The sequence below is a fragment of the Ursus maritimus genome, unplaced genomic scaffold, assembly GCF_017311325.1.
Source record: "Ursus maritimus isolate PB19 unplaced genomic scaffold, ASM1731132v1 scaffold_24, whole genome shotgun sequence".
NCBI classification, from domain to species: domain Eukaryota; kingdom Metazoa; phylum Chordata; class Mammalia; order Carnivora; family Ursidae; genus Ursus; species Ursus maritimus.
This window is the reverse complement of record NW_024424897.1, coordinates 492,865-518,912: the sequence shown is the minus strand read 5'-3', so window position 1 is coordinate 518,912 and position 26,048 is coordinate 492,865. Positions and strand designations below refer to the sequence as shown.

At 50.9% G+C, this 26,048-nt stretch overlaps 1 protein-coding gene across 1 annotated transcript; it reads right to left on the bottom strand.

Annotated features, from left to right (window-relative positions):
* Positions 1–940: 940 nt before the first annotated feature.
* On the bottom strand, positions 941–23,174 carry WDR45B (WD repeat domain 45B). Its single transcript, XM_040639930.1, has 10 exons — positions 22,984–23,174; positions 17,626–17,700; positions 12,596–12,697; positions 9,179–9,266; positions 8,009–8,103; positions 5,219–5,409; positions 4,581–4,666; positions 3,570–3,671; positions 2,731–2,852; positions 941–2,340 (listed from the first exon to the last, which is right to left on the bottom strand). The coding sequence occupies exons 1-10, from the start codon at positions 23,048–23,050 to the stop codon at positions 2,234–2,236; spliced, it is 1,035 nt and encodes a 344-aa protein (XP_040495864.1). The 5' UTR covers positions 23,051–23,174; the 3' UTR covers positions 941–2,233.
* Between the last annotated feature and the right edge of the window lie 2,874 nt (positions 23,175–26,048).

Below are 26,048 nucleotides of genomic sequence, written 5' to 3'. Positions count from 1 at the left end.
CCTCTCCACACAGAGCTTCGAATCAACGGTTATCAGTGTGGAGAACAGGGTTTGGCTCTGCTCTACGTGAGCCCTCAGAAGGTCCGCCAGACACCGCACCCGTGCCGGGGACACTGCTCCTCCCCACACCTCCCTGGAGGGGTGAATCGAGGTCACGAGCACGGGCCTGGGGGGTGCACGGCGTCTGCCTGCCTCAGCCTTCAGGCGCTCGACTTGCTGCGTGGGGCACGTCCCAGATGACAAGTGGGGCCTTCACCAATCCGAGGGGAAACTCCAGGGCGCACACCGGCGCCCTTCGCAGCACCGCGAGGCTCGGCAGCTGCAAGCACAGCCGCTGGGCAAGGGCTCCCTCGCAGCTGGCCCAGTATGTCCCTATTCTGTTATTCGAGGGAGGAGGCAAGGTCGCACCCGGCGTGGCGGAGCCGGGACCACACTCTCACACTGGCCTCTAACAGGGTGTGTCGGAACATTCCTGGGTGTTCGGGGTGCCGCATCTCCGCAGTCTCCGTGCACTGTGGCAACAGCTGTGCTTTCGTTACACAACTTTGTTCCTAGTTTAACGTACAGCTGGATACACCAGAGGAGCTGTATTTGGGGGAAACCTGAACTGTAACCGTACGAATGTGAAGGATCCCTCCTAGGCCTCCGTGCGCGGTTAGGGCTCACGTGTTAGCTGAGTCACCTGACCAGGCACCAGACAGGACACAGGCGCCTCCCCCAGAGGGAGTCCTGTTTGCCACCGCGACAGCGGGCACAGCTTGCCCAACAGACAGCACACACCGCTAACAAACATACCACTCTTCACCCCTGCTCGCAGGCGGGGTGCCAACACGGGGCTGCCGCCCGCACGGGCAGCAGACAGAACTGCAGCCCAGAGTCTGGCAGATTCTGAAACGAGGGTCTGGTTTTGTAACGTACAATTCTTTTCCCTTGACGGATACAGAGTACAACAAAATTAGTCACTTTTATTTAAAAGAAACATTACAAATAAGTGCAAAATTAAATTTCATGATTAAATACACACAAAAGTAACATGCATACTTTACACTGAAATCCACATACAAAGTTAGCTGATTACATGACAGTAAAAGAACTGGCAGAACGGAGAGCTGCTGCCGCAGACTTTCAATGTTTGCAACCTGAAATCAAAACCATAAAATTAGGTTTCTTTAAAGGGAATTTAAGAAAATTAAATACATACCTCTGAGAGTACTAACAGTAATATAGAGCCCATAACCTGTTTTAGTCACCAAACGTTAGAAAATGTTATCATGTGCCTTTCCTTCTCAGAACGCTAGTGAAAGCTACTCTTACGAACGACGGGGACGCGGCAGGCTGAGGCCGCCCACTCCTGCCCACAGACGTCAGACCTGTGCTGCTGCGATGCCCGACCTTTCCCTCCACATCTTCTCAGTTAAGTGACGCTTTCCTCAGGGACTGATTCTGAAAGTCTACGTGTTACTCTGCCCCCTACACACAACAGGAAACTCAGGAGGACCGCCGGGCACACGAAACGCTCTGCTCGCCGCGGGCGCCCGGCCTCAGCCTCAATGCCAACAGCTCCAACAAACAGACGGGGACGGCCGCACCACAGCTCACGACAGGCACGGAAAAGACCAGGACGCCGGCTCGCAGGGAGACCCCACCCTGTGCTAACACGGCTGTCTCTCTTTGCTTCACGTTCAGAGGGGAGAAGGAATTCCTTTCTCCTTTTCTAAGGCAAGCTGCTGGTATTATTGTTCTGTTTAAAAATCTGGTTGGGATGTAAGAACTAACACTGACACGCTTGTTCATTTCCCCATTACAGACTCAGCAAAAATGACGGAATCTGTTGTTTTTCAACTTGTCCATCCTTTTGTCAACCCAGTCCCTACGTGTGTACAGAGCCCCCAGGTGCACGGGGGGCGCAGGTGGGCGGCGCGGTGGAAGCACGGAAGCGAGCGTCACAGCTGAACTAAAGGTAGCGGGCCAGCGGTCGGGCCCAGGCAGCTAGGAGCCACTTGAGTGTCTACACTGCCTTGGTGAGGATTCGTTCTTTAATACTGGAAACGGGAAGCCCTGCTCAGGAAAACAGACAACCACAGAATGGCTTCAGGACCAAGGTCCCCAGGCAGTCCTCCAGCCGCTGACCCACGAGGCCCAAGGGCACGGGCACCAGCCCCAGGAGTCTGAAGGGCACACTCAGCGCTTCAGGGGTGGCCGGCCGTGGGTGCTGGTTGCACTCCCGGTGGAGTCACAGCTTGTCATCGGTCATCTCTAGAAACTGCGCGTAGACGTCCCGGATGCACTCCCCCTTGGGGTTGAATAGGAATTTGTAGTAGCTGCCGTCTGCACAAATCGCTGAGACAGAAGGAGACCGTTTTACTCACGTGTTTGTCCCCTCAACGTTAACAGCAAGCAGACCTCCCTGAGCCAAACTGTAAATGGCCTTGCTCTGGGCAGCAACCCAGAGTGACTGCAGGTGACAAGGGACCCCTCATTCCTGACTGAGCACACGCGTGGCCAGGCGCCCCGACTATTCCGGGGTGGTGCATGTGTTCCTCCGTGTGGAGGGGAAAAACCCTGTCTGGTCATCAGTTTGAACACCAAATGACTTGCCTCCACAACTTCCTGGGAAACCCTGGAGGGCAGGGGGCTGACATCACCCCACACGGCTGTGCAGACGCCGAGTGGGACCCCCGGGGCCCCCAGGAGAGCGAGCACGGGGCAGCCAGTGCAAGGACCACTTACCAATGACGGCATTTGGCTCTGTTCCAAAGGCACAGATGCACGGAGAGCCTGAGGGAACCTGAAACTTGGAAAAACTCCACTTGGAACTGAAGTACTTTGGAAGGAAACTGGCTGAGGCCAGACTAGGAGGGCAAGGGGGAGAGAAAAGGCAGTTAGGTCTCCATAACAAAGGTGAAAAAACAGGGCTCTCTTTCATATGGCCTGAGCCCAGATACTTCAAATTCTATTTTCCCTTTTAATTTTACTTCTCACATGAAAAAGACAAAGCACTTAAAAATGGCTTTATGGTAACCCCAGAAGGGGCACAGGTTTCTACTGTGACTAAATTAATCTGCTAAACACGGCAAACATGAGGCCAGGCACTGGGGTCCAGGTCCGAGTCCTAAATCACAGGAACGGTGACTGGACCGTAACCAGACTCTAAGGAGCTGAAGGCGAGGAAGACGAGGCCGGAAACAACGCCTGTTTCTGCATCAGATACTGCGGACCCCTGAGCCATGAGCGGGTAAGGGACACCAACCCCTGCAGTCAAAGTTCTGCGTGTAACTGCTGACTCCCCAAAAATCTAACGCATGGCCTACTGCTGACCAATAACAAATGGTCGATTCACACCTATTCTGTACATCGTATGTACACACACCCCGAATTCTTACAAGAAAGCTAGAGAAAAGAAAACCCTGAGGAAGAGAAAACACACTCACGGCACTACCCCCCCACGTGCTGCGGCCCGTGGACGTCACAACTGTGCGGCTCGAGGGTCAGCGTGCTCGGTCACAGAATCAAATGAGCGGCTGTGACTTCACACCGAATGTGCCTGAGCGAGGGGCCGGGAAACCCACCTGGACTGTTTATTCCTTTTTGGATCTTCGGCAGCAAAAATGTGCACTGTGCCGTGGTCACTGGACACGCAGATGAGGGAAGCGTCCGGATTGAAGTTAATGCTGCAGAGAAATCAGATGGAGCTCTGGTGTCATGTGGACGCCGAGGAGCCTGCCCCCAGCCGTAGCGCCACGCCGCCATGTGGGCTGGTGCCTCGAACCCTGGCCTTCTCAAATTCAACACAGCAATTTTAAGCGCCGCCGCCCTCCACTAAGCAGCCTGCAGTGCTCTCCATGGAACCAGAGGGTCCACACTGCGGAACGACCCCACGTGCCACAGCAGGCAGGGCCCCTCCCTGGGTACACTGATAAGGCTGGGTGCCAGGGAGGGGAAGGAGCTTCCTGTGGACCCACCCCAAAGCTCTGGGGGCCCTGAGGCCACCCCTACAGGCCACTCGGGTGATAAACTCCTCCCCTCCAATGCCCCTGGCCCCTGGAGGTGCAGGCTGCCCTTTGGAGCTGGGCATCGCCAGGGCCGGGCAGGCCCCCACTCTGGCTGGAGGGGCCCCGAGAGCAGACAGAGAGGAGAACCCCACAGGGCTCCACGGGCATAGTCACGAAGTGCATCCGTTAATTACATGTTCATCACACAGACCCAAATGCCGCTCAGCACCTGCAAAGGCCACACCCGCAAAGAAGGAAACCCCGCCCGCACAGGGGTCCACCCCGGCCGGCTGCAGACCTGATTACAGATGAGCTACCAAGGTCTACCACAGACAAATCAGCCGGAGGCACCGGGCAGAAGACACAAAACCAGCAGGGTCGATGGTGATTACATTCTCCTTAACTTCTCCATGCAGTCCCACAACAACGATTTAGAGTTAGTCGTAACAAAACTAGCTCACACCTGACTCCCTAATAGCGGGTAGGGACCCTGATTCTCCCTCAATCACACGGGCCCTGTTTCAATGCAGTCAACCCAAAGCAACAGCCTCTCGGGGGACACCGGGGGTGGGGGTGGGGGTTTCTTACCAATAAATATTGGCTGCTTGAGATCCTCTTCGTAGCTCCTGGATTAAATGCCCTGATGAAGTATCAAATATTCTTATAAGGGTCCCCTTTGAAAAACAGTGAAGTGTTTTATTATCATTCACAACTTTTTAGTTTTTTGAAATGAATATTATACTCAACCCATTAGCCCATAAACCCCTTCCCAACTCCCCCACATCATCTAAAACTCGACTCTTCCCTCCGTTGCACCCGAGAATAAGTTGGTGGCTCTTCAGCCCAACAGCACTGGTAGAAGCCAGACCCCTGGGCGCCAGCCCTCCACTAACCCCTCATCTACTGCCCCGGCAGGTGCCTGAGAGAACCCGCAGTCTGTTCTCTGTCTAGAGAAATGACATCTTTGCTGTAACTCCCGTAGCCAGTTAGAAAAAAGAACAGTGATTCTGCTGCCAAAAAGATGCCGCTTCACCAAGTAAATTAACTTTTCAACAGTCTATGTCAATGACGACTGATTCCCAAGGGAAGGTGGCCAAGAACCCGTGAGGAGTCAGAACCCACAGGGAAGGGCCAGTCTTCCATGGGGCCCGCACGGTAAGTCCTTGGGAAGGCAAGGGCGGCCGGGGCAGGCGCAGAGCTCTGCGAAAGGAGGGACACGCACTTACTTTCTCAGACGCCGTCGCAATTCTTGTTCCCTGCAGGTTGAGAGCAATGCAGCTCAGGACGCCCTCGTGGGCTGGAATGTCCACGGGCGGCTTCTCGGTGCTGGCCAGGTCCACGAGCTGCACGTGGCCCGTGTGCGTGCCCGGGAAGGCCAAGAGGGAGTTGTTACTGTTGGGGCACAGGACGCAGAGGCCTGACCGGAGATGGAGAGAACTCATCAAGCACTGAGGACTGTCTAAAGCCTCTGCGTTACCCAAACAAAACCTGTCTCTGTCCTCTAGCTCACAAGAAAAAAAATGAGACTTACTCATGTGTTTTCATTTTTTCTTTTTTTTAAGATTTTATTTATTTATCTTAGAGAGAGAGAGATGGCACAGGGCAGGGGGGCAGGGCACAGGGAGAGGGAGAATCTCAAGCAGACTCCCCGCTGAGCCTGGAGCCCAACGTGGGGCTCGATCCCACGACCATGAGATCATGACCTGAGCTGAAAACTTAGATGCTTAACTAACTGAGCCACCCAGGTGCCCCCAAGGGTTTTCATTTATATCAGAATCACAAGATTTTTTTCATTGTTAAAGGCGTTAGAGGGCCAAACAAAGGTAACTCCTGTGAGACTGCCTCATAATTGGAAACATCTGAACTTATTATTATTTTTTTTAAAGATTTTATTTATTTATTTGACAGAGAGAGACAGCCAGCGAGAGAGGGAACACAAGCAGGAGGAGTGGGAGAGGAAGAAGCAGGCTCCCATCAGAGGAGCCTGATGTGGGGCTCGATCCCACAATGCCGGGATCATGCCCTGAGCGGAAGACAGACGCTTAACGACTGCGCCACCCAGGCGCCCCTGAACTTATTCTTAAATACACTTTGTCAAGTATCCATCTTCCGTGACACCAGCCACTTGGAATACAAAATTGTGAAATATAAAAACTCCATTAATAATTGCATAAAAATGCAAAATACTTAGGAATAAATTTAACAGTGCCTATGTAAGACTATAAGACAATGTGGAAGAAAACCAAATTTCTGACAGATGGAGAGCTGATCTGATCTGACCTACTGTGGTCACAGCTACCATGTCCTCTGCCTGCAGGGTCAGTGCGGTCAGAGTCTCTGCAGGCTTTCTGAGACAGACAAGCGGACACTAGACGTTACAAGGAAAGGCAAGGTCTTAGAATAGCCAAAAATGTTTTGTAAAATAAGAACATGAGAGAACTTACACTACCTAATTTTAAGAATTATTTTAAAGCTCTAGATACCACAGCAGTATGGTACCGACATAAGGACAGATCACTGGAAGAGAACAAAGAGTCCAGAAAAATCTTACACTTACTCGATTAAAAAGAAAGAAAGCCAAAATAATTCAATGCAGAAAAAAATAGTCTTCTTAACAAATGATACTAGAAACTGGATATTCATTAAAAAAATACCAATCTGGGCCTTTGTCCCATGCCATACACACAAAAAATACATTAAAGACCTAACTTAAGAGCTAAAGCTTCTAGAACACATAAAATCTTCGTTCTGCAAAACAACACAGACCAACTGAAAATATCTGCAAAAGTGACAGACGAAAGGCACTATCTAGAACACACAAAGAACCCTCGCAACTCGGGGAAAAGATAAACAATGTTAAAGCAGGAAAGGGTGTGAACACACCTCGTAAGAGATGTCTGAATGCCAACAACACAGGACAAGATGCTCAGAGAAATGCAAACGAAACCACAGGGACACACTGTTGCCACGGCCACGGCAATGCCCCACAATCAAAACAGTGACACCACCAAGTGCTTGGGCAGGGATCTGCTGTCATCCAGGTCTCCCAGATCACGGATGGGCGTGTGAGAAGACACCGCCATTTTAGAAAACATGAGTATTTTACACACATGGACACATCATCACAATATGATCCAGCAAATGTGCTCTTCAGCATTCACCCAAGAGAAATAAAACAATTCCTCCAGGCAAAGACGTGTCTGTGAACATTCGCAGCAACTTCTGTCCCTAACAGTCCAAACACTGCAGTGGACAGTTCGGTATATCCATACTGTGCAATATTACTTCGCAATACACACGCGGAAAAGAACAATGTATACATAACACATGGAGGAACCGAAGAAATATTACGAGAAAGACCCCAAACATAACTGAAAAGGCAAAACTTGAAGGCCAGGTGGGGAAGGGGGCCACCTGGAACTCTTCTCCACTATGCTGGTAGTTACAAACTGTTTACAATGACTAAATATTACCGAATGACATAGTTAAAATGAGTGAGTTTTATGTATATGACAGCTCAATAAAGCTAGAAGAAAAACACTGAAAATTTTAAAATTAAGATGCTATAATGAGGGACAAAGCCACATGCAATCCTCACTCCAGAAGAAAAAGGGAAGGAAACCCCTCAGAACTCAGTGAAAACACGCAATTCCAAGGTCACCCAAGGAGCTCCTGAAGGGCTGACAATGACAGGGGGAAGCTTCCCTCATTCCGCCCCCTGACGGGGTGGGAGGGGAGGTCTCAGCCACTGCCTGGCAGGCCAGGTGCTGGCATGGGCACGTGGCCCAGAAAGCTTGCCCAGGAGTAGGTGGAAGGCACCAAGGGAAAAGGGCACAGGAGGAAGAAAGAGAAGCCTGTCTCCGTCAGAGTGCCCCCAATGAGTCTCAGGACCTGTCCAACCACAGCAGTGCCACTCAGACAGAAACCCGCCACAGGACAGGGCACCCAACACAGGTCCCCACCTGGATGGAACGTGAAAGAGCCAATTTCCACCATTATTCCTCTGCATTTCTTACCTTTAGGATTATAGCAGGTTTCAAAGACATGCAACTGATGGGGATTATGTGTGAAGGTAAACACCTTAATCATTGAGTCCAAAACAACCACAATTCTGGAAAGAAAGAAACACAATCAGAATTCCTATTTCCAAAAGTGGAACTCAAGCATTTTGTGATTTTTGTTCTTATCGTTTTGAAACTTAGAAACAGTCCAACAGCACAGACAGAACGATCATTCTTGAATCAGAGCCCCATGCAGGCGAGGTCTCTGGAGGTCACCCGTGAGCCCCGGGGGGTGTGACAGGCACCGATGGACAAGCGCCTCTCTCCTGCACACCTGGGTACAGGCTAACAGAACTTCCTGAGGCTTAAGGACATTTTCATCAAATATTTCATCTACAGTTAAGAACCAAGCGGAGTATATGGAGCAGAAATTATTTCATTATACACTTTAAGGTATGTCTGGATAATTTAGAAATGCTGGAAACTGGAAGGTCCGTGGATTTGGCTCCAGGATACGCATTATTAGGGGCCCTACAATCAACATTCCTGGAAGTCACAAACCTAAGAACGCAGTTGTGACAGTCCCCTATTCACATTCAGCATCCCTGCCCCTCCCACAGCTGACCATAAGATGTAAATCACACCAAATTAAAATCAAAATTAATGAAACTCTATGTTGCTCAACGTACTAGTAAAAACTTCTGTGTTCTCCTAAACACCATGATGGCAACGGCTGAGAGAAGCCTGCTTTCAACAGGTGACAGCAATGCCACCTTCTCATGAAGCAGTCTCCAAAGCTTCCTTTATCTTCCAACTGGTAACATTTACTGAGGCAGCGCGTGGCAAAGCTGGACTGAGAGTAGGACAGCTCACAGCTCACCCCTCGTGTCCTCAGCGGGAACCTGTTGGATAGGGACCGTCCTCTGAAGGACTGAGAACCACCAGGGGTTGCTGCCAGGCACATCCGCTGACAGACTGCTTCTAAATGACCCACGGACACCTAGAAAACTCACCCCTTCTTCGCAGCAACACAGAGAATCCCACGTCCTCTGGGTCATAAATTACAATCATCACATTTGAAACATGATTTTCCCAAACACGCTTCTTCCTTCAATATCAAAGTATTTCAGCCATCTTCAGAAAAAGCGACTATTCCCACTTTTAAAACTTCGATAGCAAACCTACCGATCTCGCCGCAGCTTGACTGCTTTGACTTCTGTAGAAAATTCTATTTCAATAACAGTCTTCTTTTTGAGGTCATCCCAGATCATCACTGAAATTTCAGAGAGAACTTATGAGCACACCAATACACAGGCTGTGGGGCCTCGCAGAAGGGTCCTGACCTCATGAATCTCTGACCAGGTGGAGCTGTTGCTCTCCCACTGCCCAGTCTCAGACCCGAGGGACGGGGCAGCCCACCACTTGCACTGCTGTCTCCGAGAGTGGAGTGCTCACCCGTCCCTCCCCACTCTTCCCTTCCAGTACCCCAGCCAGGCCTACATCACCTCCCCCCCGCCCACGTGAGCACACACACACGCCTCCTTTCTGCCAACCCTGCCTAGTTTCCAGGCAAACTTCTCCCCACCCCACTGCCCTTGGTTCCACCCGCTCGAGCCCAAAGCCAGCGTCACGACAGTTCCTGCTGAAGTGCGAGACACACACCTGGGTCAAGCCAACAGAGGCTTTGGTTTTAATGGATTAAAGAACCAGGGCTGGGGATTTCTCGCACCCCAGCCGTACTGTTCTTGCTCTTCTTTGGTCTTGCTCTGCTGCTCACACTGCAGTACGTTATGAAGCGTTAGTAGTCTGCATCCCAAGGGCTCAGACAATTTACAGATAACCTTCGAAGATGAGGACGGCGAGCAGCACTGAGCTGGGGAAGGGGCGTGGGGGAGTGTGGTATCCAGACATTTTCTATCTCCTGCAGCTTTCTCTTACAAAGCTGTGTAGGAAGAGTGTGAGGTGAGGGAAAACAAGCTTCCTCAACAGGTCGTGGGCCAGGTGACCAAGGGTGTGGGCAATGTCTCCCCTAAAGGTCCTGACACCATGACCACGAATCCTGGAGGTAGGATTCAGGGCTAAGTTTTGCCATAATGGACTCAGTGACCTCAAATCCAAATCAAGAGATAACGACCAAACTTTATTTACTACTGAAGAGATTAAAATTTATAACCATTCAAAAATGAAGCAGACTTCTGTTGTTACTCCTTTAAAATGCCGTCTTTGTCTGATAAATCTCTTCATTCCCAAATCCCCGAAGTGGGCTCCCCTCGCAGGCACTGGAGCACAGCACGTTAGTAAGTGGGACAGAACCTCAGGCCACCTCACTGAAATAACCTTCCGGGCAAAGGACACGTACGACACTCTTGAACGTACAAAGCAGCTCAAAAATAAACTTTCTTTCGCTCTGCAACCTAACCCTAAAAAGTCTGCAATTCAAAACAAATGTAAACTGGCCCAATCCAGACGAAACCCCAAAGATGAGCCACATCAAGGGTGTCACAAATCTGAGTGAACTCTATTTTCAGAAATCTCTGAAAACAGCCTGACGGAGCCCCAGAGCCAGCAGCTCGAATTCTCACTCACAAAACGGAAGTGACCAGACACAATACCCCAGACAGTGAGAAAACCCCACGGACCTGGGGTGACCTTCGGCTCCCGCGGGCTGCAAGCCACCGTCCTGGTGTGCTAGAAATTCTACATGTATACCCAGGATTTGGCATGTCTTTTAATACAGTTCCTGACAGCAAAAGGTACCTTCACTAATTCTGGAATTCTTCTTTTGTCTTCTTAGCTCCTAAGAAAAGGCCTTTCGGCTCTGCCTGAACAACACTGTGCAGTCTCGGCTGGAACTTACCTCATTGCACTGTGATGACCAGTCCCCTCTAGTCCCATTTTACTGTTTTTCACAAACCAAAGACACTAGCTTCTTCCCATTTTGACACCATATATCTATTTATAACTGTTAAAATATTAAGAGTAACTTCAAGCAGTAATTTTGACATCACTGAAAAAACCACAGTGCCACAGGAGGGGCCCGGCTCCAGACTCTTCTCACCAGGGTCAGCAGTAACAGGCTCCAAGACAAAGACCTGAGTCAGCAGCAGGACTTGTACCTGCCCCCAAGCAGCCCAGGGAAAGGAATTCTAAGTAGGCTCCATGCCCAGCATGGAGCCCAGCACAGGGCTCGAAGCCACAACTCTGAGATTAAGAGTCGGATGCCCAACTGAGCGCCCCCGCCAGTGCCCCATCCTTGTACCCCAAGTACAGTGGCCTCTATGTCACTTCTGGATGGCCTCTTTCAGAACTCCCAAGCCACAGGTTCTGTTCACCCAGGCTCTGGTGGCAATGACACAGACAACAACCCAGGCTTTCTGCCCTTCGGCCCTGGTCATGACAAGCTGGAGGGGTCCATGCACACCGCTGCGGGTGGTTCTTTGCTCCCCAACCCCACCAACCCCACTCACACTGTCCACCTCTGAGAGCTGGCTGCTCTGAGAGCTGCAAGCCGGGGCCCCAGAGCCTGCCAAGGATCACCCAGGACTCTGCACCTTTCTGTGCTTAGCTGACTCCCCTCTTTCTTTGCTCCCATGTCAGGCCTGGGCTACTCCCTGCCACATGGTCTCAAGCAGACCTCCAGCTCATCCTCACACCCAAAGGCACCTTCTGGAACCTTCCCTTCCTGCCCAACCTGGAAAGAGAGCTATCCACCTCCTCCCCACCCACTCAGGAACCTATCACCAGTGGTTCCAACCCCACAGTCCTCGTGGACACCCAGGCTCAGCAGCACTTGATTCGGATAATCCCACTTACTTCTCTCTGCCTAGCCCTCCCTGTGAATAAAGGCTCCCATCTCTGCCATCTTCAGTCTCACGCACTGCTTCTAGACTAGAACATTCCTGAGCTAGGACAGGACTGCTTTCCCGATCACACCCTCACCTGGTATTCAAGGCCCCCTGGATCTCTCCTCACCCACCTTCGAAATCCACCTGCCGCCTCTTCTGGTTTCTACCCTGCTTTCTTTCTCTCCCCCCAGCAGATACCTGGGTTCACAGGTACAAAGCACACAACTGCGGCTGCTAAAATTTTCGTTTCTCCCTTACTTTAAAAGCCAGACGTTTTACACCACAATCTTCCTGAGCACGCAGAGACTGAGACACACAGACCAAGACCAGTTACTCTTAAACCCAGAGCCAACGTGGCTTTTTGTCTATGTGGCAACCGATGCTTCTGTGAGTCAGTGGCTCTTTGCAGGAAAAATAACCTTCCTATACCTCACTTCAAAATTAACTTATAACATTTACGATAACAACTCACAGCTGAATACTCAGAACAAAATGGGGTCCAGGGGCATGCCATGCCCCCTTTTTAACCAAAGTTAATTGAAGAGCACGTGCTTTATGTCCACGGGAACACGTGAACCTTGCCACACACTCTTCCTCCTGGGAACAGCAGAGACGACACTTTCTCCCTGGATGCCTCTTGTTAGCGACCGGTCCCTCATACTCCACAGGGCTACAGGAAGAGCAGATGTAGCCGCTCTACAAAGTTCCAGACGTTACAACACGGGAGGCACGACCATCAAGCCCACCATCACTTTACCTTTGTTGGGGGGGTATTTCGGCTTTTTCCCACCACCAACCAGTGCTAAATAGTTGCAGCGAAATAACATTTCAACGTGGCCAACTCCTCCTTCCAGAAATTCTGAAATGATATTGAAAAAAAGTTAGTATGTATATTTTGCAATTTAAATAGAGAAAAAATGGGCAAGGTAACACTCAGCATTTGACTTTCATCAGCATTTGTACCTGCTGACCCTCAGCAATGAGACTGCTGGCTGGCTGGCAAAGAGAAAGAGCCGTGGGCTTTGGGCTCCCTCGGCAGCTCGTGCTCATGAGCTGTGTTTCCAGGTGCAAAGGCTGAGCAACCAGCACCCTAAGAAGCCAAAATACCAAAATGTATGAAATACCTACCTCATATTTTAAGGGATAGCAAAATCTCTAAGCTGTAAGAAACCATGCTAAATGCTTTAATGTAAAAGCAGAGTTTACCACTTTATTTATTTTTAAAGATTTTATTTATTTATTTGACAGAGAACCAGCCAGCGAGAGAGGGAACACAAGCAGGGGGAGTGGGAGAGGAAAAAGCAGGCTCCCAGCGGAGGAGCCTGATGTGGGGCTCCATCCCAGAACGCCAGGACCACGCCTCGAGCCGAAGGCAGACGCTTAACATCTGCCTAACGACTGTGCCACCCAGGCGCCCCGAGTTTATCACTTTAAACACCTCTTCCACTGGCCTGAAAGGCTCAAAATGCTTGGTGAATTACATGAAGAGCAACACGTCAGCAGATTTTCAGACGTCCTCCACGACAAAAGGAAGACCACGGTGCTCACTCAGGGAAGGCATGGGAAGCCGGTGGGAAGTTCGGGGCTCGGGGAAGTGAACCCCACTCTGGATGGTTTCTGTTGCAGAGCAGGACCAGCCCACCCTGTTCTCACCAGCCCCACACTCTGGTCAGCAACGACCAGAGCTCCTGGCCCAGGGAGGGCACAGCAAAGGGCAAGTAAGGAAGCAAAACCTCTGAAAGTTAGACGTTAACAGAAGATCAGCGGCCATTCAAGAGGATTCCAAAGTTCATCAGCTGGCTCTGTGAGAAAAGTCAAATTCAAGGCCTCGTAGAAATTCTGGAAAGGACTACCCACTTGACCCTTGAGCGACATGGGATTCAACTGCACAGGTCCACTTATATGCAGACTTACTTTCAATAAATACAGTCTGATACTGTTGATGTATTTTCTTTTCTTGAGCTTACTTTATTGTAAGAATACAGTATATGGATACATGTGATGTACAAAATACGTTAACTGTTATCAATAAAGCTTTATTGATAACAAAGCTTCTGGTCAACAGTATGCTACTAGCAGTTAAGTTGCTGGGGAGTCCAAAGGCATACGTGGGGGTTCCTGGGTGGTGCAGTGAAGCATCTGTCTTTGGCTCAGGTCATGATCCCAGGGTCCTGGGATTGAGACCCGCATCAGGCTCCCTGCTCCGAGGGGAGCCTGCTTCTCCCTCTCCTTCTCTCTCTGACTCTCCCCTGCTCATGCTCCTTCTGACTCACTCACTCTTTTGAATAGATAAAATCTCAAAAAATAAAAAATAAAAAAATAAAAATAAAGGTCACATATGGATTCTCGACTGCAGGGTAGGGGGAGTGGTGTGTGTGTGTGATCGCTCCTAATTCCTGGTTGTTCACGGTCAAGAGCAATGTATTTATACAAGCATCTGGGGTCTTTCTCCTCGTTTTTCCTTTCAGATAAAATCCTTTAGGTATAATTGATGAATCAAACAGTATGTGTGTCTGTATAAAATGAACACATTTTGCCAAATTACCCTACGAAAAGATTCTACCAACTTCAACTATACCATTAAGATCATGAAACAGGCCATGAAATGGTCTGCTTCTCCACAGCCAAGCCAAAGCTACATACTAACGTGGCACCATCACCCCTCATGACAATCTGCTCACTCCCCTCCACCTCACATTTCTCTCTAGTCCCTTCATCTCGGACATCCTGGGGTGAGTACATGAGCATGAAGCCCATTAGACAAAATGAGGATTAAGGCCCCCAACACACCATCATGTCAGGCAGGCTGCTGCACTGGGTAACGTCAGGAATTGTGCACAACAGGTCACCCCTTATTTCTAGATACTTGGTGTGTCACACCAAGGACCCGGTCTTATTCACGACTGAATCCCCAGCCCCAGTGCAGCATGAGACACTGGAGGCGCCCGACCACCGCCCCGAGAGTCGGGGTCAGGAACACGCAGCCCTCACCTGCGTTCCACCTCAGTCATGTACTGCTCTTTCTAGGCCTCTGTGTCCTCTCTACTTCCCCACATATGGCTGCCAATGTCACATGTGTGAGCACTGGCCATGTGAAGGGAAACATGGGTGACACGGAAGACAGGGGAATGCCTCTAAACCCCTCTGCCTGCCTTGCCGGCTGTGCGAGCTCACTGAGCATGAGCTATACAAGTTCTAATCACCTCTGCACCATGGGAGAGTTGTGTTTCTAAATGAAAAGTGAAATTAACTTTTTATGAGTATTCCTTATGTTTCTATAATCACTGGGTATCATATTTTATCCAAATGTATCATTCTTGAACATTCTTCCTAGCATACACTCAGATATGAATCTGAGTCCTACGCTTGCACCCCACAGCATCACTGTGAACACCAGACAGGCCACCATTCCCGGCAGTCCTCCCTGGGGCCCCACGGCTTTCTTAGAGTGGAGCAGAGCTGCAAACCTACTTCAGGTGTGATTAAGAAACAGGACCGTCAACGCCTGGGCGGGAGTTGGGAGAAAGCTGCCTCCAACGGCTCCCAGTCCCTGCTGGCAGGGAGCACACCTGGGAGAGGCAGCTCGTGGCCAACCCCACCTACTCAGTGCCACAGTCACACTGGAGATAACAGGGCCGACAGCCCAGATCAGAGGGTGACCACTGAAATGCAGGCACACTTCCTTCCTCCTCATTTAGAAAAGCAAACCACCAAGATAAAACAGGAATGAGATCCAGCCTGTTTTCTGTCAAGTTGTAAGTTGCCAGAAATATAACAGCAGACCACTCTACAAGTGCACAGGGCGGATTGCTTAAAATACACCATCAAAAAGCACAGCAAGGCCCCATCGTGATCCTTTTCAAATTCACTCCAAGCTAAGCTTAGGGACAGACTGCCCCAGACACAGTTCAGCTGAGCAGCAAGAGGAAATGATACTTGCCTTCAACGCGACAATGGCAAACCCTTCTGGAACTTAAGACTTGTAAATGCTTCTTGTCTAATGTATTTCTTTTTAGATTATTTATTTATTTATTTATGAGAGAGAGAGAGAGAGAGAGAGAGAGAGAAAGAGAGGGAGGGAGGGAGGAGCAGACTACCCGCTGAGCAAGGAGCCTGCCGTGGGACTTGATCCCAGGACCTTGGGATCATGACCTGAGCCAAAGGCAGACTTCAACCGACTGAGCCACTAAAGCACACTAACGTATTTTTAAAAGAAATCCTGAATTTGTTATAAACATTTCATTAATTAGGAAATAGTTGTCAATATATTGCTAATGATTCAATTCGAAACTAAGCCTGTAACTCCTAAATTTCTAGGTCACTTTAAATAAAAAGTATTTGCAAATCAAATTGTTTCAAAGTATTTTGTCACTACTTATCTATATAAAGCAGAGTTGTCTTAATTCACTAAGCAACCAAAAAATAAATAAAAGTCAGATGCTCAGAAGACTAATAGGAGACTCCCGTCATGACACGGGGCGCTCACGGACACACAGTCCAAGAGCACACCGCTGCTGGACTGGGAGAGTAGGAAGGCACCAGGGCACACAGCTCTTAGTATGTGTGCCAGGCACTGATCCATGCGTTTTAAGCATTCTAATTCACTGATCTTCACGATAATCAAGACAGACAGTTATCACCTTCCTTTTACACACAGAAAGTGAGGCCAAGAGAAGGTGAGGAACTTGCCCAAGGTCACACAGCAGCCTGGTAAGGGGCAGAGACAGATTCCACCCAAACCACATGGGCCAAGAACCTAAGCACTTAACTACCGGCTACAGTCTGTCTCTAATAAGTGCAAGTTACACACCTCAATTTACAAAGTCAACTCCTAGATGTAAAGCACCACTTACTGTTTTATACACCAGGGCATTGTACAAACACCACGCTCAACAAAGGGCTTCCATTATCGAAAAGATTTCTGCTAGTCCCTGTGCTGGGTTCTTACTTGTGGCAACAGGAGGGGGCTGTTTAGTGGGGCACCAGGAGCAGGAACTTCCTCTTACAGATAAGCAGCAGCTCCAAGCATCAGAAAGTGTAACTTAGGCACTGAATAAAAACCAAAACCACAACTGCAGGAAGAAAAAGGATGTTTCTCATTTTCTATGATTTATCTGAGATTTGTTCATCTGTTGGCAGTGCCTGATTCTCCCAGCAAGTAAAGAAAGCAGGACACACCAAAAGCTTAAGAAAAATACCTTGGGGGAAAAATAAATTGAAAAAATTCTACCTGTGAAATTTACCATTTTTTTCTGTCAAATGGCAAAAGGATCACCATTATTTTAATATTGCCAGCAAAAGCCCAGATTCCACTTGGGAAGCTTTTGAAAACTTATATTTCCCGAAAACATAACTTAAGACACCGAAATACGTAAACAGAAGCAACTACAATTTATTGCTACAGATAGTATTTTCTAAGTGGTCATTTACCAAGAGTCAAGAGTCCCATATACTGAATTAAACCTGTCCCTTGAGTTCTCTACAACTTCACACTCAGCAGCAAGAGAGAGAATGGGCTGCACCAAGCACCTGTTTCTCCTGTGGCAGCTACGAGAACTGAGGACACGGCAAAGACACATGATGCTCCAAAGTCCACGTCCACGGAGAAATCATAGCCGGGCCACGCCCACTGGCTCACCTCTGTACCCCGTCTAGGCCGGTAGAGGGCCATGAACTTCCTACTTACTTCTCAAAACCAGCACCCTGCCCCCCACAACTGTGAGATAAAATGCAGATTCTTTGAAGTCTGGAAAAAGGGAGAAACTATAAAATGTCAACTACTCTTACCTTGTTTCTCTTTTTCTTTTAGCGGATCGGTGTTATAGACTCGGAATCCGTTTTCCATCCCACAGGCAAAGCATCCTAAAGTGTGAGAGAGAGAGAGACATTAGTCATCACAGTGGGATCTCAGCTAAGGGCCCCAGGGCCTGAAACAGCAAAAACAAGGGGTCTGGAGAAAGCAGCCCTTCCTAAGAACTCTTACAGATGCTCCGACCACACGGGCATGGTCTGCTCACGCCACAGCTACCCTCCTCAAGGCTGCTACTAAATGATGCATAATCTGGCACAACGTTTTCAGTCATCTAACGTGAAAAAGAGCCCTTGGAGTCGCACCAACTTCCTCCTGCAGGGACTTTCTCTGGCATTCCTGAAGACCAGCTCTGCCTGCACACTTAATTCCACGAGAGGGGTTCACCAGCTACCTCCACAAGCCATTCTGCCACTGCACATTTCCCCCGACACCTGCCTCTTGCTAACACTCACCACTGGCCTCGCTATTCCCAACACACCTCTCGAGTGCTGTGTGTCAGACACCAAGATGTGGAGAGGCAACAAGAAAGTCCATGCCTCCTGGAGGACAGCTGCGAGCGAGCAATCCCAGCAAGTGTGGACAGAGCAGACTAGGGCATGGGGGGAAAGGGCTGCTGCGGTATGGCTTTCCAGAAAGTGGCCTGAGGTCTCCCATGACCTCCTCCACCTGTAAACAAGCCTAACCTTGAAACACGTCACAGTCACACACCAGGTTGTTAATGGTCAAATTAACATCCACCGAAACAACCAAGATGGTGGAAAATGCCAAGTATAAAGCGGGTCTGGCGACATGGGAACTCTCAACCTACTGGCGGACGGCAAACCGGTACCACCACTCTGGAGCGCTGTTAGCACGACTGACTACAGCTGCCCACTCTACTCCTAGCTGCACAGGCCTTACGGAAATGACGTATGTTCACCAGAGGCGTGCATGAGAATGTTCACAGCAGCACCAAGACATTCTAATAGCCACAAACTGAGAACCCACCCAAATGCTCCACCAATGGTAAACTGAATTAACTGTGACATAGTCACACAAAAAACCACTATGCATCAATGAGAAAGATCTACAAAATACTCAGCAATATGGAAAATGTCTCACAAACGTAATGTTGAATAAAAAAGCCAGGAGCAAAAATAAAGGACAGAGACGGGCAAAACTCATCTACACTGCCGGAGGTCAGCCTGGCCCAGGGCAGTGACTGGAAGGGGCACAGGACGGCCAGGTATGTTCAGGCGGGAAGACTCAGCCAGCTGAGCACTCAGGGCGCGGCACTTCTCTGTGAGTACAGCATACTTCAGGGGAGAGAAGGAAAGGCGCTACAAACACCAGAGGTCGGCAACCACTCCCCAAGGAGGCTAGGCATCATCCTTGCCACGTTCACACAATTTTTTCCCACAGAGGAAGCCCCAGCCCAACAGCCGGGGACCCCACAGGGCCCTGGGTTAATTGGTGGGGCGGCAACGGGGCACTGGACTCGCCGGGGGGCTTTCTCCTATACACAGGCACACCTTGTTCCACGTTGCTTCACAGACCCTGTGGTCCGTCCACTCAAAGGTTCGTGGCAGCCCTGCCTCCAGCAAGTCTGTCAGCATCGCCCTTCCACAGCATTTGCTCGTGTCTCTGTGTCACATGCTGGTAATTCTAGCAAAATTTCCAACTTTTCCATTAGTATCTCTGTTACGGTGATCTGTGATCAGTGATTATGACTCACTGAAAACTCAGATGGGGTTAACATTTTTTAGCAATGAAGTATTTTTTAATTAAAGTATGCAGGGGCGCCTGGGTGGCTCAGTCGGTTGGGCATCTGCCTTTCGCTCAGGTCATGATCTCAGGGTCCTGGGATCAAGCCCCGGGTCGGGCTCCCTGCTCAACCGGGAGCCTGCTTCTCTCTCTCCCTCTGCCTGCCACTCCCCTGCTTGTGCTCTCTCTCTCTAATATATAAAATCTTAAAAAAAAAAATTAAAGTACGCACATTTTTCTTTAGACATAATGCCACTGCACACTTAACAGAGTACAGTACAGTGTAAACATAAGTTTTATATACACCGAAAAATAAAAATATTAATTTGACTCACTTTATTGTGACAGTCTCTTTAGTGCAGTGGTCTGGAACCAAACCTGCAGTTTCTCTGAGGTGTGTCTGTACAGACCACTCCCATACTGCCCACATGCAAAAACTACCACTACCCCCACCCCCTTCCCCAGAGCTACAGTGAAGAGGGCCAAGGACAGCAGTCTGTGGCCTCAGGCTTTGGTCCAGGCAGCATAAACAAGTATACAGAGAAAGGGCACATACTCAAAAATTTGAGTTTCCCAAGGGATTAGAAAGAAAAATAGGCAGCTAAATTATAGAAATATAAGAGTCTTGAAGACCATCGTATAAATTATGTTTAGAAGATAAAAGCCTGAACATTTAAAATTACGAGCAAATGTCCTTTTAAAAATGATTTCTTGGGGCGCCTGGGTGGCACAGCGGTTGGGCGTCTGCCTTTGGCTCAGGGTGTGATCCCGGCGTTATGGGATCGAGCCCCACATCAGGCTTCTCTGCTAGGAGCCTGCTTCTTCCTCTCCCACTCCCCCTGCTTGTGTTCCCTCTCTCGCTGGCTGTCTCTATCTCTGTCAAATAAATGGGTAAAATCTTAAAAAAAAAAAAAAAAAGAAAGAAAGAAAGAAATTATAAAAAAAATAAAAAATAAAAATGATTTCCTGTACATCTGAAACAAACGTAACATTATGTTTCAACTATATTTCAACTAAAAAAATTATAAAAATAAACAATGATTTCTAGGGGCGCGTGGGTGGCTCAGTCAGTTAAGTGTCTGACTTCTGCTCAGGTCATGATCCTGGGACCCTGGATCGAGCCCCGAGTTGGGCTCCCTGCTCAGCAGGGTGTCTGCTTCTCCCTCTGCCTGCCACTCCCTGTGCTTGTGCTTGCTCTCTCAAATAAATAAAATCTTTAAAAATAAATAAATAAATAAATAAAAACAGTCTTCAATAAAACCTTTATAAAAATATTATAATCTTCCCTGGTTTCTTAAATAATCAGCATCATTATGAGCCTCAAATACTATACTGAAACTTAGTTCAAAGATTCCTCACTCAGCATCAAGGCAGGTATCCTAAGAATAATTCTCTTGCATGAAATGACTTCAATTCACTAAGCTGTTTGCTTTTGTAAACACAAAAGGTATCACAAGTTTTTATAGTTACCACTCCCCTCCCTTACTACCAGCTAGCCATCTGTTTCCACTAAAAACATATTATTTTTTTAAAGATTTCATTTATTTATTTATTGGAGGGGGACAGAGGCAGAAGCAGACTCCCCACCAAGCAGGGAGCCCAATGCAGGGCTCCATCCCAGGACTGCAGGATCATGACCTGAGTTGAAGGCAGACACTTAAGTGACTGAGCCACCCAGGGACTCCTGAAAACATAGACTTTTTTTTTTTTTTTTAAGATTTTATTTATTTATTTGACACAGAGAGACAGCCAGCGAGAGAGGGAACACAAGCGGGGGAGTGGGAGAGGAAGAAGCAGGCTTCCAGCAGAGGAGCCTGATGTGGGGCTCGATCCCAGAACGCTGGGATCACGCCCTGGGCTGAAGGCAGATGCTTAACGACCAGCCACCCAGGTGCCCCTTGAAACATATTTCTTAAGGAGTTGTTATATCACTGTTAATTCTCTAAAGAGCTCTCAATTATTATCAAGCCCATTAAAAAACCTACTGACCCTCCTCTGGTAATCAAACCCCAAGGTACAACGATGCACGTCATTGCCAATGTCCAACATCTGGCCCCAAACTCATACCGCCCCCCCCTCATAAATCCGTTCTCCCACAATCCCTGCAGTCTGGCCCAACCAAACCACCTTCCCTGGCTCTGCCCACAGCACCCACACCCCTCCCAAACCTTCCCCACGGCTTACTGCCACCTCCTCCGAGAACCCTTCCATGACCTCAAAGGCTGGAGGGAAACTTGCCCTCCACGGACTACATGAAAACCTCCTATACCTACCTTGGCATGCCTCTTTCTACATGCCACCTTGTTATCTCTCCGGTGTTTCAGCTCCCCTATGACACCACAATCAACACCTGTGGGCAGGCTTAATCCATCCTTCCGAGCGCAGCACAAAGTAAACACGTGCCAACCACAGCTAGGCAACACTCCACTGTGATTTATTTTCACAAAGGCGGGATCCTACAGCACTACTCGCATTCTCTTCAAAAACAAAACTTGCAAAGCGACCATGTAAAAGCTGTCCCTGAACAGCAGCTGTCACCCCCTTTCTCCCCAGTGGGGAGGGGAGGCAGCTCTGCGCCCCGGTCCTCCCCGCCCCTCCTCCCCGGCATCCTGCGGGCCGTAGCGGACTTGGCTCCAACAGCGGTTTAAATCACCCAGGGACCTCAGCTGGATTCCAAAACGTGAAAATAAAACGCCATGTCCCCCAACGGCACACTCAACAGTCAAGTCCTTAGAGGTCCTTTGATTTCACTGAACAAGAAGAAAAAACGCTAGGGAAGTTCAGTGACACTTTCTCATTAAAACCAACAGAACGGGCGAGGACCTACACCCAACTAGGTCACTAGGGTACGCAGCTGAAAAGAAACTGAAGTGTTTTTCAACTCAACTAGCGCTTATCCGCCGAAGACTCTAAACGAGTACAGGAGAAAAAGCGGAGTTTCGAAGAAGATCCCAGTATCTTCCCCTGGGGAAAAATCCGATTATCGTCGAACCCGGTGGGAGCCCGCGGAGGAGGGCCGACCGAGTAGCTGCGGCCATCGCCCCGGAGCTCCAAAAAAGTCCGGACGCGAGGGACCCGCCCCGACCTCGGCCCACACACCCCCGCCCGGAGTGGGAGCGGCGCCGGGAGCGCCGGGGCGCAAGGCCAGGACAAAACTGGGGGTGGCACGGTCAAGGGCCGCCTTGGGGGGGAAGGAGCCGGTTGGGGTGGGGGCGACGGGGGGGTGGGAAACAGCCAGGTCGGGGGGTGTTGGGGGGCGTCCGGGGAGGAACCAGGCCGGGTCCGGGGACGTCGGGGGAGGGGCCAGGCCGGATCGGTGGGCGTGGGGGAAGGGCCTGCCCGGGTCGGGGGGCGTCGGCGGGGGGGGGTCAGGCCGGGTCAGGGGTGTCCGAGGAAGAACCAGGCCCGGTCGGGGGCCGTCGGGGGAGGGCCTGCCCGGGTCAGGGGGCGTCGGGGGAGGGACCAGGCCGGGTCTGGGGCGTCGGAGGAGGGGCAGGCCCGGTCGGGGGGCATCGGGGGAGGGCCCGCCCGGTTGGGGGATTCCGGAAGAGGCCGGGTCGGAGCCCGGGCGCGCGCAGGGGCGCCCTCACCGTGGTCCTGGTTGAAGCCTGCATAGAGCAGCCCGTTGCCGTGGGGGTTACACGGCAGGAGGTTCATGGCGCCGCCGCGAAGGGTCCGCCGCTCCTCAGCGCCGCATGCCCCCGGGGAGGCCGGGCGCTGGGGTCCCGTCTGTCCGGCGGAGGCCGCCGCGCCGGAAGCGAGGGACGGACGTGCGTGCGCGCGCAGCCACGGAGCCGCGGAGCGCCGAGCGCATCCACCTGGGCCCGGCCAGGGCGGTGAGAGAGCGCCGAGAACGTCACGTGCGCAGGGGCGGGGCCGCGTCGGGGGCGGGCCCTGTGCGGAGGGAGGCGGTCTTGGGATGGAGGGGAGGAGCCTGGCGGCAGGGGGCGGGTCGGGTCTGGGGGCGGAGAACCACCCGCCGGGTCAGAGGAGACTGGAGGGAAATCCACCCCGGACCAGGGTGCGATTCAAAGAGGCAACCCCACCCCCGCCCCCAAGGGCAGGCAGGGCCCACAGCCCCATATATAACTAGAGCCCCCCCAGGAATCATGTACATTGAGAGAGACTTTTTCTTTTTAATTGATTGAAAAGATGAGTATTTAAAATAGTAACAACACATTATAGGGTTTTTATGATATACAGAAGTAAATTGTACACAAATACAGAAAAATGGATGGAAGTGAGGAAGTGGAAATATATAGAGGTATAGACCCCCCCCCATACAAACCTCCACAGGATACAGCAGCCCCCCCAGGACACACAGCCCCAACAGGACACACAGCCTCCCTGGACACACAACTCCCCTCCCAGGACACACAGACACCCATCCTGGGACACACAGAACACACAGCAGCCCCCCCCCCAGGACACACAGCCCCAACAGGACACACAGCCTTCCTGGGACATACAGACCCCCCTCCCAGGACACACAGCCTCCCTGCACATACGGCTCCCCCTCCTGGGACCCACAGACCATCCCCTCAAGGAATAAAGTCTAGACTTTCTGGCACAGAGCAGCTGGGCTGTGGTCCTACTCCAACATGTGTGGCCATGGAGACAAGAGTGGTGGCCCTAGGGTCCCCTACTCAGACAACCCTCTGGTCTCTCCCTCACTGTCCCCTGACCTATTTTCCCCTTGCACCTGGACACCCACGGTCCAGGCAGCACCCGTTCCTGCCCCTCCTCCCATGTGCACCCTTGGGCTGCTGACCTACCCTACAAGGTGGCAAACTTTCTGTGCTGGGGCTCTGGGGTCTGATTTTGCCCATGCTGGAGGAGTCGAGTAACTCGATTTCAGTATGTGAGGGTATCTCAGGCTGGTGGCCTGTGGTTTGTGACAGGGGCCAGGATCTAATCACAGACTCCCAGACCTGGGGCTCTTCACTGCAGCCCATGGACTCAGAAAGAACCCTGCTGCTGGAGAGCCTTGCCACAGCCGTCTGGTGGTTACCTCTGCACATGGCACCTGTGGTCACCAAAGCGGACACTCTGGGAAGGGAGAGACTCAGCCCTTCCTTTGGTCTGGGGCCTCCTACAATGCCTGTCTCACTCCAGGCCTTTCTGTGACAGAAGGAAGTAGGCTGGGGTGCTGCTGGGGGGCTCCTCGCCACAGCCACTCTACCTTAACCCCAGAAGCTCAAAGCTGTACCACCCTCAGGAATGGGTTGAGTGGTGACCCCCCGAGACATGCTCACCCAGAACCTGTGACTGTGACCCTATTTGGAGAATCTTTGCAGGTGTGATTAAGGATCCCAAGATGAGATCACCCTGAATTTAGGGCGGGCCTTAAATCTATGATGGGTAGAGAAGAGAAGGGGAGAAGACAGAAGGGAAGGCCACTTGATGGGAAGGGTGACATTGGCACCATGTAGCCGCAAGCCAGCTCGTGCTGACAACTGCGGTCACCACCAGGTGCTGGAAGAGGCCAGGGAGGACCCCCCCCCCCTCCGCCGAGCCCCCAGACGGTGAGGACATGGGTGTTCTTTGTTGGAGCCATCTATTTCTGGCAGCCCTAGGAAACCACCACAGCCCATTGGTAGCTCACATGTCTTTAGGCAGAAGATGGGAGAAGTGGCTTGAAATGAGTGCCAGGCTCCTCACTGACCCCCTCTCCTTGGTGGGAGGGGGCACGTTCTTATCTCCGGGGCGCAGACTGGAGTTTGGGCCAGGGATGGAGGGCATAGGCATTATGTGTGTTCCCTATTAAACCCCAACTTTGTATTTGTAAGAGGAAAATTACATCTAGTGTGTTAAGAACACAGGCCTCAGGGGCGCCTGGGTGGCACAGCGGTTAAGCGTCTGCCTTTGGCTCAGGGCATGATCCCGGCGTTCTGGGATCGAGCCCCACATCAGGCTCCTCCGCTGTGAGCCTGCTTCTTCCTCTCCCACTCCCCCTGCTTGTGTTCTCTCTCTCGCTGGCTGTCTCTATCTCTGTCAAATAAATAAAATCTTTAAAAAAAAAAAAAACAGGTCTCAGAGAGAAATGCATCACAGAGCCTCAGAATACCCTGTGTGTCCCTGTGAGCCAAGGAGGGTCTCCACTGGGGACGGGGTACTCCGCGAGGTGTGTGTGTCTATTATGGGTTATTAAGGGTTTTCAAACAAGGGTGGAAATACTGCCAGCCCAGGACACAGCTCAGCCTCTGGTCAGGGAGCACCAGGCCCTCATGCCAGGGTAGGGAACTTCCTTGCGCACTTGCCAGCCTGCTTACATGAAGCCACCCCATTACCTACACTGACTCGTCTGCCCTCAGCCACCGCGCGCTGAGACTCTGCCCACCTCATCCAATTCCCCTGTTTGGCCAACAGCCTTCGATAGCTCAGCACAGTGAGAACACTCACAGAAGAGGCGGGGGCCCCGGGGGAAAGTAAGACCAGAGAGCTTGAGCATCGCTGGGAGCGAACAGGGCGAGCACCAGGTGCCCCCTCCCCCGGCTAGGAGCCTGTTCTCCGGCGGGGACTCCTGCATCCGGCCTGATCCGCAGCAGCTGCCACGCTTCCCCTGTTCCCTAGCACTTGCTTTAATGAGGTGAGTCTCCAGCAAAGGGCGGCGGCTGCACTCTGACTCCTTGGCAGACCAACGTGAGGGAGCCTG

Bases quoted from the DNA above. Each gene is read 5' to 3' on its own strand.
- WDR45B (XM_040639930.1), bottom strand. From the start codon at position 23,050: ATGAACCTCCTGCCGTGTAACCCCCACGGCAACGGGCTGCTCTATGCA. The intron at 8,104-9,178 runs GTAGGTTTGCTA...CTTTCTTTCCAG, and splicing joins GTCAAGCTGCGGCGAGATCG to AATTGTGGTTGTTTTGGACT. The intron at 4,667-5,218 runs GTAAGTGCGTGT...TGTTTTTCAAAG, and splicing joins TTGCGACGGCGTCTGAGAAA to GGGACCCTTATAAGAATATT.